Source organism: Cajanus cajan, chromosome 9, assembly GCF_000230855.2.
Source record: "Cajanus cajan strain Asha chromosome 9, NIPB_CcT2T_4, whole genome shotgun sequence".
Taxonomy (NCBI): domain Eukaryota; kingdom Viridiplantae; phylum Streptophyta; class Magnoliopsida; order Fabales; family Fabaceae; genus Cajanus; species Cajanus cajan.
The window spans coordinates 3,115,936-3,137,154 of NC_138525.1; the positions used below are offsets into that span (position 1 = coordinate 3,115,936).

General features: G+C 31.1%; 2 protein-coding genes across 3 annotated transcripts; one reads left to right on the plus strand and one right to left on the minus strand.

The window, feature by feature from the left end:
* Positions 1 to 5,242: 5,242 nt before the first annotated feature.
* On the minus strand, positions 5,243 to 11,063 carry LOC109816247 (putative sucrose-phosphate synthase 2). Of its 2 annotated transcripts, XM_020381176.3 has the most exons (12): positions 10,485 to 11,063; positions 9,944 to 10,173; positions 9,740 to 9,803; positions 8,700 to 9,395; positions 8,410 to 8,544; positions 8,162 to 8,293; positions 7,912 to 8,088; positions 7,786 to 7,839; positions 7,627 to 7,689; positions 6,083 to 7,039; positions 5,727 to 5,854; positions 5,243 to 5,628 (listed from the first exon to the last, which is right to left on the minus strand). In XM_020381176.3, exons 1-12 carry the CDS (start codon positions 10,755 to 10,757, stop codon positions 5,352 to 5,354), a joined length of 3,186 nt encoding a protein of 1,061 aa, XP_020236765.1. In that variant the 5' UTR covers positions 10,758 to 11,063; the 3' UTR covers positions 5,243 to 5,351. The 2 variants fall into 2 exon arrangements, with proteins under 2 accessions (XP_020236765.1, XP_029131080.1); XM_029275247.1 differs by lacking the exon at positions 10,485 to 11,063 and having other exon boundaries at positions 9,740 to 9,856; positions 9,944 to 10,081.
* An 8,568-nt stretch (positions 11,064 to 19,631) lies between these two features.
* On the plus strand, positions 19,632 to 20,187 carry LOC109795357 (uncharacterized). The gene has a single exon (XM_020354827.3). The coding sequence runs from the start codon at positions 19,883 to 19,885 to the stop codon at positions 20,069 to 20,071; it is 189 nt and encodes a 62-aa protein (XP_020210416.1). The 5' UTR covers positions 19,632 to 19,882; the 3' UTR covers positions 20,072 to 20,187.
* The last annotated feature ends 1,032 nt before the right edge of the window (positions 20,188 to 21,219 follow it).

The window sequence follows — 21,219 nt, forward strand, 5'->3', positions numbered from 1 at the left end:
TGGAACGGCCCGTTCTGGGCCCGTTCTCACTAAAAAAATTTAGTATAATTTTTAAGCTTGGAACGGCCCGTTTTGCTTTTGGAACGGCCCGTTCCAAGTTACCAAAACACCCCTTAAATTTTTTTGAAAATTGCGAAAATGCCATCTGTAATAAAATTACAAGAATACTCCTATACCTTTACAAAATTTACGAAAATGCCATTGATAATTAATAATAAAAAAATGGGTATTACAGCTACCACCTAAATCTTTACTTATTTTCAGTTGATAATCAGAAATCAAATCATCGAATCATCCTAACTTGAGAAAAAGATTCATGATCATTCAACTTTTCATAATAGTATTCAAGCAACTCCATTTTATATATAGGATCCAAAACAGTTGCAACTCTCATTATGTCATGAATCACACCCTAATATTTTTCAAATTTACTCAACATCTTTTCTGTCATTTTTTGAATCAAATCATTGGGAGAAATTATCCATTTACCTATTGCCAATTTAATCTCACAAATTTTTAGAAAATACATATTAGCAGTTGGATGCTTAGTAGCAGAAAATAATTCAGTGATAGCATTGAACAATTTCAGTTTTCCACACACATCTTTTGCAAATTGTCATTGTAAAGTAGTAGGCAAACATTTATATTGAGCCTCCCGTTGCTTTACCCGACTAAACACATCCTCATATGTTATGACAATTTCAAGCATTTTGTACATCGAATTCTATTAGTTGGACAATCTAAAACCAAACTCTTATTGTAAGGGATTCTCAATTATTTTGCTGTCTTCAAATTTTTCTTTTCTCTTAAGAGTTGCTGTCCAATATGCTATACTATCCCGAATCTTTCTACCCCATCTTTCACCACTTCCAACCCATCTTTTACTATCAAATTCAAGATATGTGCTCAACAACGCATATGAAACAAAGAACCATCCCTCAATAAAGTGTTTACCGGTAACTTATCCTTAATTTTTTCAATCATAACATTATTTGTGCTACAATTATCTAATGTGATAGTGGACAATTTTGTGTCAATGTTCCAATCCATCAAATCAACTAATACATTACAAAGTTTATCACTTAAGTGAGGAGCGGGAACATAAATGAATCTAACACAATAAAATTTTAATTGTGCAAATAAGTTAAAGAAAACTATTACCTCAAAATACGACTTTGCAAGTTCCAATTCCCATCAATATAATGAGTTGTGACTGCCATGTACCTTCTTTTTTTGATTACTTGATGTCCAAATGTCTGATGTAATAGTCACTATTCCTTGAAGACTATCCAACAACTTTAAAGCAATTGATCTCTTAAATGCATAGATTTTAAATATCTTTTTCTTCGTTGTATTTTTACTAGGAACTTGAAACAATAGTTATCTCCTAAAACCAAGATGATCCACAATTGCAAGTGGATATTCATGGATAATGATTGCATATGCAAGTTCTCTTCTTGCATTTTCTGCATCATAAGTTCCTGTACCCAACTCTTGCTTGCCTTGCATGACCTTAGGCATAAGAAATGTTTGCTTTTTAGTTACACAACATTTCATGCGTTGCCATAAGTGCTTTGTTCCATTTTTTGATTTTCTAACTAAATGTTTCTTACAATAATTGCATTGAGCTTTGTCTTCTTCATTAACTTTAACTTTTGTAAAATGCTTCCAAACCTCACTTTTAAGCCTCCTTGGCCCTGTTTGTGTACTTGCCTCTTCCATATTATCACCTGTTATATCTTAAGGTTGAGGTTCAATTGTTTAAACATGTTCATTAATTGCAAGAGTAGTACCAACACTTGAAGAATCATGATTTCGTTCTGGAATATTGATTGAGGTGTACTTTCTGGTGTCATAATAATATCTGTCATTACTTTCTTTAAAAAAATATGTCAAAAAGTATAAAAAAAAATGCATTCACTTTATTGCATTATAAAAACTGCATTATAATAGTTATACAAATAAATTAACTGCACTATAAATTATTTACTATAACACTTATTTAGTAGATTAACAATTAACTAAATAAGTGCTTTTTAGTTACACAAAATTCCATGTGTTGCCATAAGTGCTTTGTTCCATTTTTTGATTTTCCAACTAAATATTTCTTACAATAATTGCATTGAGCTTTGTCTTCTCCATTAACTTTAACTTTTGTAAAATGCTTCCAACCCTCACATTTAAGCCTATTTGCCCTTGTTTGTGTACTTGTCTATTCCATATTATCACCTGTTATATCTTTTGAGGTTGAGGTTCAATTGTTTGAGTAGTACCAACACTTGAAGAATCACAATTTCCTTATGGAATATTGATTGAGGTATACTTTCTGGTGTCATATTAATATCTGTCATTACTTTCTTTAAAAAAATCTGTCAAAAAGTATAAAAAAAATGCATTCATTATAAAAATTGCACTATAATAGTTATACAAATAAATTAACTGCACTATAAATTATTTACTATAACACTTATTTAGCAGATCAACAATTAACTAGAATGTGAGGCATTCCTATTATTGGATGTAGTAGGTATAATAAAATAAAAATAGTTTGTCTTTATCCATCTAAGAGAACCATTTTTATGAGAAAATAAAATAAAAATAATCCCAAAAAACTATATTTCTAAGAATTTTTTTTAAAAAATAACTACTAAATATGAGAAATCAAATATGACAAAGACAAAAAGGGGGAAACAAATATCTTAAAATAAAAAAAATGGAACAAGAAAACTGGAGGCGTTTCTCATGCGTGCAACAAGCCGAACATAATATGAATTTTGTACATAACATAACATGTGTGCAACAAATATGCACTACCAACATCATTTTCAATGTAAAGATTTTAAAATGTCAAAGATTTGAAGTCAAGATTCTGATATGCAAGTCAAGATTCTGATATGCATATTTTATCAAAGATAAGGAAAGATTAAAAAACAACCTAAACGGACAAAATTCAAGATACTCTCACATGGCCTGTTTGACTAACCCAACAACAGAGTACCAGCACCAAATAAAAATGTTCTCAACCTACAAAATGAGTTAATATATATTATTCATCACGTAATTTTAAGATCCCGCACACAACCTCCTACAAATAAATTGGGAGTGCAAATTCTGCTATGCTTACCTTTAAATTTGATATAAGAGGAAGTATGTAATTAATTGAAGCAGCCCAATATTCACCTTCACACGTGGGATGAGCTCTTTGAAATAACTACAATGTGGAGCTTTCCAGAATGAACGATAGGGTAAAAGCAACTGATCTGTGGCAAGTCACGAAGATTCATTTTCTAAACAGGAAAAAATAGAGGAATCAAGCAAAAGAACAACTTTAATATCACAAAAATATGGCAATAATGGCAGCAATTTATCCAAACACACCCAATCTCACTTGAGCCCGGATGAAGAGATGAAAAAGAGAGAGTTGTGGCCTGCGTTTGTGACTCTAAGAAAGATGAAGAGATGAAGAGATTAAGAGGTGAGAGTTGTCGGCCTACTGTCGCATGAGGTGAACTTCGTGACTAAAAATGAAGCTAGAGTTTTTAATTTTGGTTTATATATATATAAAAGGGTAGTTTTGTAATTATATTATTAAGTGTGAGTAGAGACAGGGACGGGTACGAGTATGAGTGTGGGGGCGGGACGGGTTCCGCCCCGTCCCCAATTTTTCCAAGCAGAAAAAAACCCAAATCTAAACCCAGTCAATACAGATTTTCTTTGTTTAAATTAGGGCGGAATCGAACGGGTACCCACATGCATGTTCATGGTAACGTATTAATTTTATCATTCATAGTACATTAAGTTCGTACGTTATTTATTTATATACATTAAGATATTTTTATAAACCATAAATTATCTTATTAATTTTATATCTATTAGCATGTGTTCTTCTAAATAATAATTTGGCTATATTAATTTTAGTATAAAAACATGAAGAAAAATGGTCATGATTACATTACTGGAAGCCCAACAAAGAGAAAGATGGGATATAAAGCGCTTAAAAGTGAATATTTTGATGTTGGTTAAAGTGAATTTTTTTTTATATACACAGTGCAATAAAGATTCACTGAAAATGACTTTAACTGAACAAACATTTTGAAATGTAATAATTGTCACTTGAAAATATTTTTAACACCTAAAATAAAACTCTGCACTTAAGTCCAAACTTGCGCTTCAGCTGCAAATACAATTTTCTTAGAAAATTAATTAATCCTATAATGGAGAAATTAGACTTGTTGGTGTATTCAATTCAATGTAGAGCAATCTATAATGTTTTTGACTTCTCTTTTATTTCTCTTTTATCAGTGAGGTGCTAAAGTAAAGGAATTTGGATCATCTCTTGCAATTTTCTCTCTCCAGCCTCTTTCCTGTAACATTAATAACCATTAAATATATCTAATAGTCCAAATTTAATCTTATAATTAATGTAACTTCTTAAATGATTAAATTTGAGCTATTAGATATATCTGATGGTTATTAATATTGCAGGAGAGGGGCTAGAGAGAGAAAATTGCAGGAAAGGATCCAAATTGAAAGTAAAGAGACTAGTTTCAACCTTTACATAAGCTCCCAAGTAAATGGGTTGGATGAGATCAGATTGGCCCACACACAAGCCCATAATATAAATTACCAAATGCGCCTTGCATTAGCTGCAGGTTGGGAGGTTAGTTTGTGAACCCAAATAATTTTTTTAAATTTTTTTTTGAATAAATATCAAAAAGAATATGTAAAAAGTCACGTAGAAATATAGCATTTTTCAGATATTAAATAATGACAATATTTAAGAAAATACAGTTTTGATCATTTAAACATCTATATAATTAGCTTTTTTAGGGGAAATTAGTTTATCAGGACTAAGGGATAGTGAGTTGCATGAAAAGCATATTTTGTAACAAAGAAAATCGACCTAGCAACATTTTGGCTAGATTCAATATATGCATCAGGTCACAGATAATTTACATCCCATTTCCATTTTGTAATGTGAAAATAAATAAATTTAGGAAATGCTAACAACTCTCTCTAGTATTTTTTTTCAATTACTTTTTATTATTAACTAAAAATTATTTAAAAATACAAATTACTCTCTTTCTATCGCTCTTTTTTTATCATTAACTAAAATTACTATAAAACACAAATTTTGTCAATCTCACATTTTATTTATTGAATTTATTTTAATTTAGTGACAAGATTCACCAAAATTTATGATTTTTAACAAATAAAAAAATGTATATTAATAAGACAGCGGTAACATTATAAAAGGTGTAATTAACATTTCTCATAAATTTATTAATCGTTTAGTCTTTTTGAAGGAAAGCAAATTAGAAAATGTAGATAATATACTGTAGCCTTTCAGATTATCCAGATTTGGAAAGTTGCTTCAAAACATTAGCTATGTTTTCGGGTGTTATTTCATTGATGTATGCAACAAGAGGACTCTCATTAGGGACAATATCATCTCTTTGGTAGCTTCCTGGACCTCTGAGTAACTCTTCAGAACCCTTAGACACCACTCCCTTCATGATTATGGTCTTGTGAGTTCCAGAAATCATTTCTTCATAATCAGTGTCCCCGGTTTCTCCAAGGATCACATACATGTTTGCAACATTCAATCTCCAACGTACGAACAGATACCTAACATTTACACGATAAGCATTCAATTACTTAATAAGAACTGTTTGCAAATATTTATTAGAAAGCATCAAGTGTTAATTATATATATATATATATACCTTAGTGCCTGGGCTCTAGATGCAAGAAGTGGAATAACATGCATTCTAGATGATCCCCTGCAGTACATAGCATGACAACGTAGACCTCGCATCCTAAGCTTCTGCCTCAATTCATCAACCTTTTTTGCCTGAAATTAGTACACAATTAACTAACAGGGTTACAAGTATCGCCAACCATTATATGTACATTAATATAGGTTAAACTATTCACTTAGTCCTTATCATTATTTTTATTTTTCAGTGTTACCGTTAGTTCTCATACAAGAAAATTGTAAGTTTTAGTTCCTATTTAGAATGGGGTCAAATATATATAGTGACCAAGTGTTAGTAAATGTCACGTGTATATATAAATATACCTTGGTATGATCCTTTATTTTGTAAGAGATGCAATGAGAATTGCTGGATTTCGGATCTTCCTCAATGGGGTAGGAAGGTTTTTCAGCATTTTCTTCACCATTCATAAGTTTCCAAATGGTTTTCTTAAGACCTTCACACCCCCAACGATAGTCAATATGCACCTCATAATCTGGATCAGGCAAGAGCTTTCCTTCGTCTGTATTGATACCAGGTCCTGCAGGGTAGTAAACTTGACTCCCACTACTGCAAATTAAAGCATCAAACTCATTTACTGGAACATTGCCTGATGTAAGGAACTCTATTGTTTCCACCACTGGCATAGCAGTTGATAAAGCAAACCCTGTAACTCTAGCAGTTTGAGGGTCTAACTGAACAGCTTTAACTATCTTTTGCATTATCTCAATCATCTTATTCTCTGGAGCTCCATTTTTGTCATACAAATCAAGTGTTATAACAATCAACCTACGCCTTCTCCTCAATAGAGGATATTTGCTACTGCTAGTGCTGGTGCTAGTTGCATTGTCAAGAACCATGTTGATATTTCCACCACCGCCATTACCATTTGAACCAGAATCTGGCTTCCTTATCTTGCTTAGAATGCGTTTCACTTGGTCTTGCACATCTAGACCGCCACTTGCTGCAGCCAAGTCACCATCAATTGAGAGCCTTAGGGACATGTCATGTTCATCCTTGAGAGAATCATTAAGTGACTCTTCTTCTTCAACAGCTTTATCATCCTCTGGAGTGTTGGTTTGCCATTGTGGATGCCTCATCCGGCATGCAGCCACCCGGGTCAAGTAAGTGCGGCAGTGTTCAGGCCATGAGAAAAGGTGTATGTTCTTCCAACCATTTTTCCTGCACTCATGCCACAGGTTTTTCTCTGACAGCAACTTCACCAATGCATCAGCAATTGCTTTTTCATCATGAGGGTCCACAAGTAAACCGTTGTTCAGGGCCTAACATCACAATTGACCATATAATAAGGTGTTGATCACGTTTTTTTTTCTCTAAAATAAATAAACCACGAAAATACAAATTTTGACAACTAAGGATCTTATAGTGTAAACTTCTCCAAAAGTACTTCTAGAAAAGAAAAATAAAATAAATTTCTTCGTAAGTTAAAATTATCTTATGCATATCATATACTATTTTGTAGAAGCTATCTCCTATTAACTTCTCCATAATCTTATTTTTAACTCATGTATTAGTTAGTTTTAGTTTATAGAAAAACTTATTTTGATTTTCTTTCTTATTTTTATCTCCTATAAGTGCTTATAGAGAAACTTATCCAAACAGATCCTAATATCCAAATCACTATATATTGTTGCATTTTCTTATGACATCCTCATTCTGAGATAATCTTATTCGAAACTCACTTGGACATTAAATGTAAACACCTCTCCTGACAGAAATTTAAACTTTTGTTTGCATGACTAAGTTCTATGTTTACTTTTTCCAATGCCTTGATCCATATAACAAAATAATTCATGAACTTCTGGCATGCATCATGTAACTAACAAGAAAAACTCAATTCTTGAATTACCCGATGAATGTCCACAGGCCCCCCATTTTTAGTGGCCACCATTGGAAGTCCATGAGCAGCTGCCTGCATGAGTTTAAGCATATTCAATAATAACTTTGGCATTAAAATAAGAACAATATTACAAAAGTGTCTAGTTAGTTAGTTAGTTAAAAAACCTACCTCAATTAAAGTAAGACCAAAGGGTTCCACCAAAGCCGGATTTATGAAAACACCCTGAGAGAAATTTCAAATTAGTTAGCCAAGTTAGATCTCTAATATATATTAAAACTTGAATGAATTATATACCTTTGTTTTTGCAGCAAATCTATATATCTCCGGAACATCATATTGCTTGTGATGTTTTGGGTATGCCACTTGCCCGTAAAGGTCATACTTATCAATCAATTTCAACACTGTTGTGAGCACACTAGCATTCCCAGAGGACATTTCATCTATGTCATCCCTGTTTCCCATTATAAGCGTCTGTTTGAAAATATATTAGTTCTTTTACAAGTTCTCAACCAACCAAGTGAGCAGTTGAAGTATGTCAACTTACAAGATTAGCTAATTCTCTTAAGGGACGGCATTCTCCAAAAGCTTTAAGCAGAGTGGTTATGTTCTTTTTTGGATCTGGCCTTGACAAGGCTAAGATCATAGGTTTATGAGGATTTGTGAAGAAACGCATCACCTGTACAAAGTTATTAGTTGCAACTTGCTAGTCATGGTAGTTAAAATACGTAAGTTAATTTTGACTTATAGAAAAAGTTTAAAATTCTTTGACTTATAGACATGTTAGTTACTCACTTCTAACCAGATTGAAGGTAGAGCCTTCGGTGAAGACCCATCAGCACCACTAGTAAGCTGTGTGAGCTCGCCATCAACTTCAGGGCCATCTTCTTGTATCACAACATTGCTAAAGTCCATTCCAGGCGGGATAACCTATACAAGTTTGAACCATTAGTACTTCATATACAACATTCAAAGTTGGTACTTGTTAGAGTTGTTTCCTTCTCCAAAAGATGTTTCACCAAGGCTTAAAAAAAAAAAAAAAAAAACATTATGACTTTCCAGGATTGAGTAAATTGCATTCTTACCGCCATCCTAGGCATGTATCGACCATGACAATTGACACCACGTCTGACACGAGCACGCAAAACTTTCTCAAGCTTGACATCAAACCCATCATAAAGACCCCATTGCTCCTCAATTTCTTGTTTTGTACTAGTGATAACAAGTTCAGCAGCATCAAGGGAAAGTTCTTCTGCTTCTATTCTCCTCATTATCTTATATGTTGAATTAATATCCTCCTTTGATTGACGCCCTTGCTTAAGAAGCTGTTCTAGCTTGTTCCGTCCAAGTGAATGACCCGTGAGCACCATTGGCACATTCAAGGCACCTGAAAGAAGAGCAGCACTATCTCCAGCATCTGCATAGTGTCCATGAATCACGTGTGGCCACACAGGTTGTCCCCCACCAACTTGTTCACCCAATACTTTTGACATGTTGAGAATGTGAGCTAGAGCTCCATCCACAAACTCTTGAATATGGGGCCAAAGAAGTTCTTTCTGTAGATATTTATCTCGCGGACCAAAGGGTATTCTTATGATATATGCACCACTGCTCTCTCCAATGTTATTATCATCATCATCTGTGCCTGCTGTTAACATTTCTGTAGGCTCTCCGTAGCTCCAATCAATTTCGGGAGATGAGATTTGGCGTGTGAAGAGATCCACTCTATACACTCCCGGCATTTTTGCTAGTGCACGAGCAAGTTCTACCACATATTTAATCTGGTAATGCATTGATTGAATCATTCAAATTAAAAACCAATTAAATGGAGAAAAAACGTAGATACAGTACTACAGAAATTTTACTTTCATAATATAGGTTGACACATTTATTACTCATATTACTAAGTAAAACTCTAATACAAATAGTAGTAACGCTCTTATAGTATTGCATGAAAGTTTTATCATTAAATTGGAGGGTCAGAATCAGCTTATTCAGGTAAGAATGTCAAATAACTATTATAGTGGAGGTTGAAGTTGTATGATCAGTGTTTTAGTTTCAAATCCTGTTGCAATCATTGTAATTCCTATATATAATATAAAAGAAATCTAAGAATGTTAAATACCTGTCCACCAGTATCAGAATCTCGACCAAGCTCCATGTTTTCTCCTCGAACTAAACCATGCAAACTATCAAAGGGCAAGGGTCATAGTAAGGTAATTCATTTACCTTATTCATATACCTTGGTAAAACAATCAAGAAATTTGGCTAAACACATTTTCATTCAATGCAAAATGAATATGTGGATGTTAAGAATTGATGTTATTACCTTAAGAGGACAATGTAAAGCCTCTTTTCCTTTTTATCATCAGACCAAACTTCCAAGTTGGAAATCTGCTTATGGAGATTTTTCTTTGGCGTCTCAATTGGCATCTCTCCAATGCCATCCCCCTTTTCCCCTTCTGACAAATCTTCAGACATGTCTTCTGTTGCGTCCCTGCGTCCTTGTTCCCTCTCCCATCTCCGGTTTGCTAGTCTCTGCAGTTCCTCCCCTTCCAACTACACATTGTGCCCCCATTAACATTACTCACAATTCATAACTACATAGAGTCTGTTTGGATACAGAAGTATTTTTCAGAACTTCTCTACCAAAGAAAGCTCTCTATTTTCAGTAAAGAAGTTCTCAAAAGTTTTTCTAAACTTGTATCCAAACAAAATGATAATCAATCAATTAGGCATACGTGATAGTCATTTCAGTAAAGAAATTATCAAAAACTGTTTTAAACTTGTATCTAAACAGAGTGAAAGTCACTCAATTAGGCATACATGACTCAATGATGTGATGAAAAACAAAAGGGTGTTACTGATACCTGTTTCTTCTTGCGGGCAAGGTGCCAAATGCGCCAGCACATGTTCTCCAACCTTGAGCTACGTTCCCTGGTGTTACGAGTGGCAACCACCTTGATCCAAGTCCGGTGAAGATCAGACTCGTCAACACTGGTCACCACTTCTTCCACAAAGTACTTGGTGGGACTAAAATGTCCACTTTCTTTTGGAGTCACCGTTTTTCGCTCATCAACGGTGCCAGCCCCAGTGGATAGTATAGCCTCAAGGTACCCATTAATCCATTCATTGCCAGCCATAGCTGTACCGTCCAGCAAGCCGAGCTGACCTCCTGCGAATTCCGGTAACAACAATAACGATATCTACAAAGTTTCCTTTGATGTAATACTAGTGCAGTGCACAACACTCTCCACAAACACTCCTCAAATATTAGTCAGAACGTGGAGAGTTTCTTGAGTTTTACGTGAAGAGTTGTGCATATTTTATTAAGACATGTTCGGGAGAGAAAGAATGAAAGAGAACCACATGGTTGGTGCGGAACGGTGAGACCAGCATATTCTTCATGCTTTTGTTCATATTTGTGTCTTCCGTTGTCTTGTGTGGTTCATGATTTGCATTCTTTAATATTATTAAACTCAGATTTACGTGAGTCTCATTCATTAAAAAATACCATTCACAAGATTTAGTATGTTCTAATAGTCTGTTACTGCTCTGCTTACTCGGATTATTACTTCAACGTGGTTTTGTCGTATTGTTGCTATTCCTTATGATTTCTTCGATAATGATATGTGTAACAAATGTTTAGAATAAGTTAGGTAATATCACTAATATGATATGAATTGAGTGTGAGGTTAAATTTCCACTATTTTTTTCATTCTCTAATTTCCTTCATCTTTTATTATAAGTTCTGGCATCAGCTTTTCCTTGAAAAAAACAAAAAAAACAGAAAATTACTGGTTAGCTCAACAGCATTCACTAGCACCAATTGTTTTAGGTTTCACAATCTATCTTTTTCATTGCTCCATGTTCATATGCAACTTATACAACTCCACTTGCTTCTAACAAGATAAAGTATACTTGGTTATATTCAGTTTTTTACTCTTTACTTTTCATTTGACAAATGGCAATCAACACACAATGCCTATTTCTCTCTCACATCAAAACTTAAAGGGTAGAAAATAAATTTAAATTCATTATTAACAAGTAAAGTTTTGCAATATCATCTGATGATATGTTATCAAATGATGTAATAAATTCGTATCTTAAGCTTAATAAATAAATGAGATGTGATGACAATTTATTGCATAAAATTCATACTTTTTATTTAGAAAAATGCCACTGTTGTCAGGCACTGACCGAAGGTTAAAAAAGAAGACGTGGCCATTCTGTGTTTGATGCAAAAGTTTGTGGCAAGTGAGCCATCATCCCTCAAAGTGGTAACCACTATCAACCAAACTTTATCTCCTGACATATTTCCCTTCATTGTTTTTGAGCCATTTACAAAACATGCCTTCCTTAATAGTAATGCATTGATTGCACCAAATTTTAGTTTCAATTGATTTCATTGACAAGTCCCCTACTAAGGAATCAAACAAACAACGTAGCTACTTGGGTAAGAGTTGGCAAAAGCAGACAAACTAGTGTTTGTGTCACTTCGTCATGCTTATCCTTTTGTTTTAGACTCATTCACTGAATCTGATTCCAATTAATAATTCAAAAGAAAGAAAGAAAAAAATGTTGCTTGTTGTCCCATTTCTTCTTTGTTATCCTTAATAAAATTTGGGATCTGTTAATGACATGAATATATTAATAACATTAAATTTGATGACATTATCCTAAAATTTATCCACGTTTATATGTGAAATATGTGAGAAATTTGTTTACGTAAATTGTAACTAACATTTATTATTTTGAAGAAAAAAAAGTTTCTCCTACAAGATGGCTAAAAGCTTGTAAACTAGTTGTGTTTGGTATTGATTTTGATGTAGTTATCTATGTCAAAATTGAAACTACTAGTTATAACTTTCACATTAAGGATGTGAAATTTTAGTTTAATTCACACACTAACTTATTCCATCTTGAGACTTAAACATGATTACACTCATAAATAATTAAATATTCATTCTCATCAACAATTTCTTAACACAAACTCAATATTAGGCATGTCAAATGAACTCGTTCGTGGGTATTCTTAATGAGTAAAACCTATGTTAACCATATTTGAATTTTTTTTATTGTTAAAGTTAAGGTAGGGGTTAGGATGTTAATATCTATCACACACCCACTCCTCTATTGTAATATATATAATTACAAGAATAATCTTATATACAATACAGTAATTTTGGAGACATTTTAACTAAGAAAGGAACTTATAGGTGACAAGTTTTTTTTTTTTTTTTTTTTACTTCTACTCCAACTTAGTTGCAAGTTGTTGCTAGACTTCATTTATTTATTTATTTTGTGTCTCTTTTCACCCTTTAAAAAAAAAAAGACGAACCTTGACGAGAGTTAAATAGAGATGATATCGAAATTGTAGCTGTAGAGAGAATTGAAGGCAGATATGGTTTAAAAGGTTGAGGTGGAAGTGGGCAACGTAAAAGCTGCCCCGTTTTCATGCCTATTTAATATGACACATTTTCTTTTTTGTCAAAATTTCCGCCCATTAAAACAATTGATATTGTTTATTTCCTCTAATTTTTTTTTTTTTTGTTTTTGTGTTGGTACAGCCTGTAAATACATAAATAAGACAGCCCATATATATGTACTAAAAAAATATAGGCTCATGATGTATACACTTCCTTTTTTTTTATATAAATACACCTCCTTTATTTTTTTTTAAATTATAAAATATTGTAATTTTTTTTTAAAATTTTACACCTTCAATTTTTAATTTGTTACTTTCTTCTTCTTTTTCATACACTTTTTTTCCCTTTCAATTTTTACATGCTACCAAAATAGGTGGGGTGAAAGAAAGGTAAGAGAGTACATGTAAAAATTGAAAAAAAGAGAGAAGATGTATAAAAAAAAGTACTAAATTAAATATTGTGGATGTAAATTAAAAAATAAAAATTAAAAATTAAAAATATTTTAAAATTTTAATTATTTTTTTAAAAAAGGAGGTGTACTCATAGATAAAAGGTGTATACATCATAAACTAAAAATATATATATACAACCCATAACAGTGAACAGCGTATTCTGGAAGCCCATTTCTGTTGGTAAGGCCCGCATTCCCAATGAAAAAATGGACTACTTTACTAATATATAGTTGCCTAAGCAGCACGCATTTCTTAAGATTGTAAACGAAATATTAATAACAAGTAACATTCTTTTTTGGCTCCTTCTTCTCCAAAATTTATTTGTACTTATCTTACTTTATAAATATTTATAAATATATTTGAATAAACTTATAAAAATGAGTAATTTATAAAATATTTTATAAGATGTTTAATATAACTTATTACTTATTTTATGTGAAAACTTATTAAAAAATACTTAAGTTTGAATTCTATCATCGATATAAATATTTTTTTCCATTCTTTCACTTAAAATCAATTATATATTTTTTTATTATTGTCTCCAAAGGTTTTCGTTTCTCCCTCCAAAAGTATAACACTTATGTTTAGTAGAGAGTGTGAGGCTTGTGTGAGGGACCTCTTTTTCTTCTCCTTGGCTGAGACCTCCCTCTTCCTTTTCTTTTATGTGAAGCTATCTAGTGATAGAAGAAGGTTTTTGGAGCTAGTGAAGCTTATATGACTCAATCCTCTTTTTTTTTTGCAGGTTTTGGCTCTCTAAAAAGGTAAGGGAAGCTCGCATTTTGGTTGTGACTTGCGCATTTTTTGATTTGGTACCCTTCTAAACCCCTAATTTTTGTGTTGTATTGTTGAAATTGTGATGGCTGAATAGTGGGTTATGGGAGTACCGAGTTGTACTCTTTGACTTGAGGTGACTCTCTAAATTAGGGGATGCATGTTGCTTGATTGGTGAAATTGTGAGGTGTAAATATGGTATAATTGTGGTATGTTGCAAATTGTTGGTTGTTAAGTTGCTAAGTTGCTAAGTGCAGGTTTTTTTTTGGCAAAAAATCAATTTTGCATAAGTGCAAAGTTAATGTGATGTTGGGCATGTCTTTATCGCGTCGAACGCAGTTCAACTAGAGAGGTTCTTTTTTCCCCACACCATGTGTGAGAAGAAGGAGTGGACTTAGGTTGGACTAGTGTCGAGCGTGATTAGAAAGGCACTAGATGTGAGAAGAGAAACTCGTCTCTACCTGGGTCCATGTCGGACACTAATGGATGTGACGTTGGGCTTAAGATAGGTTGAGAGCCCTCTACCTAATTAGGGTTGGGCATGGTTTTTGTTATGCTAGGTGCAAGAGGATGGGGCACTCTCTATTTTCAATCATGCAAGTGAGGCAACACCAGGCGTGGATGAGACAAGGAGTTCCCTGCCTTGATGGCGTTGAACACCATTTGAGTAACATCGAGTGCGACTTACATGCTGTATTTTGGTTGTTTCTTGATGAATTGTAGTTGAACATGGATGATTAAGTTGTATGTGTGTTGGTATACAATGAATACCTATATGGTTAATGGCTAGATAGATTTAATGGAGATATGTGTAAGTTGAAAGTTGTAAATTTGTATGATGTATAAAGTGATAAAACTGTGGACATGTGGTTGAGATACATGTCTAAGTTGAAATACATAAATGCTAAAGGTGAATTAAGTTGTTTTAAAAGTTGATTTCCTTTAGGGTCCATGTAATTTTGGTACGAAAATAGTCAAACCATACCTTAGCTAAATGACTAATCAAGTAAAATATTGAAATCAGGGGTTAAGATCTCTAACTTAGTATTATAGGGTTATGATATTTGGATAATATAGTCAGTGAACTAATATCACAGACAACTTAATTAAGTTGTCTATTGTTGATGTAGTCAGTCATGAGCAACACATGAAATACTTTTTTAAAAACATTTAAACATTTTAAAATATGAGGGATTATGGACTTATTTGGTAATAGGTAAAGATCATACCAATATAGTATATCGGTAAGTCTTTGTTGACAAATAATTTTCACCCTTAATTTTATGATAGGGGATTTAATTCATTTGAATTTGTGTGTATTAAAAAATATCTATAAATAATTTTCAATTCTCTTAAATAAATTCTAGCTTTAAATAGTTAATCTTTGACTTCTAATTAAATATATATGATTAAAAAAATAAAATCAAATTCATTTATTCAAATAATTAAATAAAATTAAGATAATAAACATCCAATCAAAATTGCTTAACTCTTCTTTTTTTTTTTGGCTATGACACCACTTTGACCAGCGAAACAATTAACATTAGTTGATTTTCACACTAATTTTTTATAAAATTAACTTCTATATGTTAAATAATAATTTTTATCTTACACTAAAATATTTTTTTTTTAAATTTTTATGATTTTTTTTAATTTTTTAATTTAATTTAATTTTTATTTATTATAATTATTTATAAATTAAATTTTAATAATTTAAAAACAATTTATTATTAAAAATAATATTTTATTACAATATAAATTTATTTATTATAAATCTAAAATATTATTTATATATTTAAAAATATTTATTCATAATTTTTTTTAATATATATATATATATATATATATATAAACATAATATTTATACATATAATTTATTATAAATTTAAATTATACACAATAAATATTTAATCTAGGCATCCACATAATAAAATACTAATTTAGAATAAATGTCAAAGAAATTATTAGAAAAAGAAAAAGAGTAACAAAATATTTATAGTGCCAAATGGCAAATGTCGTGTATCTTGCTACTTTTTTTGAAACGGTCATCTCGAAAAAGGTTTGTTTATAATATATATATTTATTTGTTAATGAAGTTATATATTTAATGGTATACTAGCCGTTATGCAATTACAAATTGACACATGTAGTAGTTGGATAACAAGTAAGCAACTTTATGGGACATGCCCCACCCCTTTTGGAGGGACCCTACCAAAGTGAAATTAGGGAACCAATGAAATAATCTCAAATTTTCTTTTTCTTCTTTTTCAACACACTGCAATGAGAAGAAAAAAAAATTGCTGAAAATTCAAGAGAAAATGACTTGGTGGATAAATAATTGACAAAGGTAGAAGGGGTATCCAACACATAACATGTATCTTGCACAATGTTGTTTCGATGAAAATAACACCCATGTCATCTACTGCTAATAATAATAATAACTACAGGAATGTTCTTGTACTTTACACGAAGAACAAAAGAAAAATATTCCAATCAATAATTCTAATTCTCAATACAAAAAAAAAAAAAACAAAGAGATGAAAAGAAACATCAAGTTTTAATGAAAAGAATGAAATCTGTCTATTTTATATATATCGAGATCGAGATAACATATAAAAGTAATAATGATCCAAAGATATTAATTAGATTTAATTTTTTAAAAATTTTATTTAATAGACTCACTTAATCATGTATTATTATTTCATTAAAAAAAAATCTTTCAGAACTATTATTTCAAAATATTGTTTTATATAATAATCTATATGACACTATGAGTAATTGATAATAAAAGTTTTTGCACCAAGTCGGTTGAAAAAAAACTCGGAGATATTTTATATAGATATTTTAAGATTTTTCTCAAGAAAGGACGTCATTGGGTTTTCTTTTTCTTTTTCTTTTGAGAATTAGATATTTTCTGAAAACATTACTATCTTTATTATAATAGTTATTTATTAATTCATAATATAAGGAGTATTTAGAAGAGCTAATTAAATTTACAAAAACATGTCATCATTTGTTTAAGTTCCTTTTAACTTATTTTAATGGTTTTTTAGTGTATCTTGTTAAAAAATATTTCAATAAATTTCATAGTTAAATTTATAGCAAAACTCTAATATAATAAAAGCTTATTGTTATTATTTCTACATAGAATAGACCGAGGGAGTGTTGATGACTACGTTAACAAACGATATATTATTAAAGGTACGTAAAAGATCAATAATATAACGATAACAACTATTTGGAATGATGAATTAAATATTAAGAATGCATGTTTTATTTTATCACATTGGTCACTTATTTCAATTTTGTAGGATAATATCCAATAAGCTCAAAGCGCGGAAGTGACCAAACTGTTGTGGCTATAGCTTTTGACAATCATTCTCCTATTTTGTATTAGTGATTAACATTAATCTCAGAATTTGATAAATAAAAAAAATGCAATATTTACGAGGATCGATAACTTTTTTAAAATGTAAATTTCAGCCCAACTGAAAATTATAAATACTCTTTGGTTAAAATGAATTCATGCATCTTATTTTATTTTATTTTATATTTTTAGATGTTGGATGAGTTATTAAAAAAAAATACATAAATTAATTTTAGTTAATAAAAAATATTTCATTTATTTTACCTTTTCAAGTTAATTTTTTTCAAACTCAGCCATAATGACAATTAAATTTGCAATTAATTCCGGTGAAGAATTTTAATCGCCATTGATCGGATTATGAGGCTCTAGCCTCTAGTCACGTCTTTCAAATGTCAAATTATATCAACCTCTAGTTGAGTAGAAGTAGGAACAATTTAACAAGGAATTAAGATATGCATTTGAGTAGTTTAAGAAGAAAAGATATTCATATTAGTACGTAATCCTAATTTAAGAATTGTTTAATAAAAGACGAAAGTTTTAGCATATACAGATGAGTTTTCTTATATTTCGTAAGATCATTGATCATAAAAAATAATCGGTCCATTATGTATTTTAATTTCTTGTTCTTGTCGTTGGATTTTTGTTTTGAGACTTCTCTGCAGGTATCCAAAACTGAAAGAGTGTGACAGGAATAAAGAGAAAATTACACAAAGAAAGATGAAAGCCTAGTTAGCTATGGTGTAATTTTCTTGATTACTCACTCCAACGTCATGATTAAAAGATAGGATGAAAAGAAAATGAACGAACAAAGTCTTATCATCATGCATTGCACTATCGACAACAATGCGAAAAACCAGGTGCTCCACGCAACTCAAAATCACTCACTCATTGATGTGGATGAACTATATATAAATTAATTAAATATCTTTGCAAAATGTTTTCTCCTAACAAATTTGTCTTAATTTATAAACAATTCATTTATACAAAAATACAGGGTTGAAGGATTTCATGTCTAAATAAATAAATTCATAAAGTAATAATATGTAGGCATAATAAATTCTATATTGGTGACATTTGCTGGAAAGATAACATTGCTTTCGGTTTTTGCAAGGGTTTGCTGGAAAGATCACATGTAATTTAGAGAGAGAGAGAGGGATCAAGTTATAAACATAACTTAATGTAATTTGAATCACTTCATATTCATTTATCAACCTCTCTATATATATAGTATAAATTTAAATCCCCCCCTTTTTTTTGTAAAGCGTGACTTAATCATTATTTAATATTTTTTCAAATATTAATTATTTTAAAATTTTGCTTTCATATTGATAGTTTTTCTCTTCCAATCTCAACTTTAATTACTACGGGTAATATGTACGTCTACAGTCTAATTTTTCTTTAAAAAAAATGTATCATGCATGTTCAAAGCTTGTATATGAGGAAACAAAATTCATTGAGTTAAGTCCAACACTCTACCATGCTGTCATGTCATGCTTACTTACCGTGCAAGATATTTATGATTAATTTGGACCCAAAATCTCAACTTCAATATTTTCAAATATTCATTTTTATATTAAATTCTTCCTTTTCATCTCAAACATTATTTATAATTACTTATATTCTAACATTTTTTTTTACAACAAAATAAAAACGTATGATTTCATATATGCTACTCAACTCCTCTACTTCTAATTTTGATATAGAATTAGTTATTCAAGAAAAGAAGAGTGTTACTATGTTATAATTATTTTAGATAGTAATTAAATTTCTTGAATTACATGTAACAAAAAAAGAAAATATGGAAAGCAACAACTCCACTCTTTTTTTCAAGATTCTCAACGTTTTTTAACGAAAAGCAAATATCTCATAGACCTTTCACATACCTTCCCAATTTTAAAATGTAGTAATCTACGATTATAACGGAAACTAGAAAAATGTGGAAGAAGATTGGTGCAACGTTGAATGATTGAGAGAGAGAGCAAAGAAGTGTCCATATATAACATAGAAAATGAAAAAAAGTGCAATGTTTTTAGGGTTGAACGGTCCAACCTATTGATGGGCCAGCCAGTAACCAGTAACCAGTAAGAACATCAACATGGTTGTCTTTTGAAGTATCCAAAGCAAAGCATGCCATGCCAACCTATCTCACCTCAGTATTCTATATATAAACAACACCTCATACCCCATTTGGCGTGTCCAAATTACATAGATAGAGTGAGAGAGAGAGAAAAGAGTTTTCAGTTAGTTTGATGGAAAAGATTGAGAAGAAGAAGAAGAAGAGCAAGTTGTGGCTGAAGAAGGTGTTTCGGTGGAAAAGATTGGACCTTCAAACGACCATCATGGACACCGTGGTTTTCAAGATACTCTCCGTAGCTGAGGCTCTAGTCCTTGTCTCCACCCTCTGTTTCTTCTACCTTTGTTGTGGCTGCCACTTCTGAATTCATCATCAATCTATATATACCCTTTATTTCATTTATTCTTTCTCCTTACTACTCTCTTACTAATTCATAACCCAATTAATAATTATATATACCTTCAAAGATTATGTTTCTAATCACTTCTTTTCTGCTTACTTTCTTATATATATATTTGAAGAGCATATATAGTCATACATGATGAATTCTGATGAATAGATTTCCCTAGCATGCATTACAATTTCGCCTCTTTCCTGCAACTTGTATTTATTTATTGATTTGGAAATTAATATGAAACACTGTTTGTTGAACAACTATAATTGGAGCGGTTTCACTTTTTTTTTTTTTTTTTTTTTATAAATTTATTTGGATGCCATGCGAGGAGAGGACTGGTTTCCTTTAAGCATTTTAACATCTTTTTTAATTGAAGACGGACGGGGTTTGAAAAATGGAAGTGCATTACAGTAGGGAGACAGTGATACTTTGTTTGGATTAGAAATTAATAAACAAAAATGAAATAAGAAGGAAGGAACTGAATGAAAGCAATAGAAATAAAAAAGAAATGGATCGAAAGATATATATTGTTTGAATAGATAAAAGTAAGAAGAAAATGAATGAAAAAATTTGTCTTCACTTGTTCGGATATATATATATAAAAAAAAAAAGAGAGTGGAAAAAATAAATAATTTATATCAAAGATATTTTTACATAAATTTTTATTTTTATCATAATTTGCAAGTATTTAAGTAAGCTGAAAAAAATGATTTCTTCTCCACAACTTTGGTAATAAAGATATTTATAAACGAAACTCTAACATCTAATGAATAATGAGTTAGGTTAAAATCTGTACTTGTTTATATAAGAAAAATATTCACATAGTGAGCTCCATTATGTGATCTATGAAGTTGGCCAAAGGATTTGTACCTTGATGCGAGCAAATACCAAGTCAAAGAAGCACTTAGGTGATCATGCTCATAACTCTCCTAACACCAAATTTATAATCTCTTCCCAAGACATCATTTAAAGGATAAATATGTGAAAGTCCAATGAGTGATTAAACATGTAAAATTTTAGAGACAGTAATATCTTAACATTATAAACAAATTTGAAATCGTTATTAATAAATTTGAGGTCAAAATAATTTATAGCTCAATGATGTTAATCTTGAGACC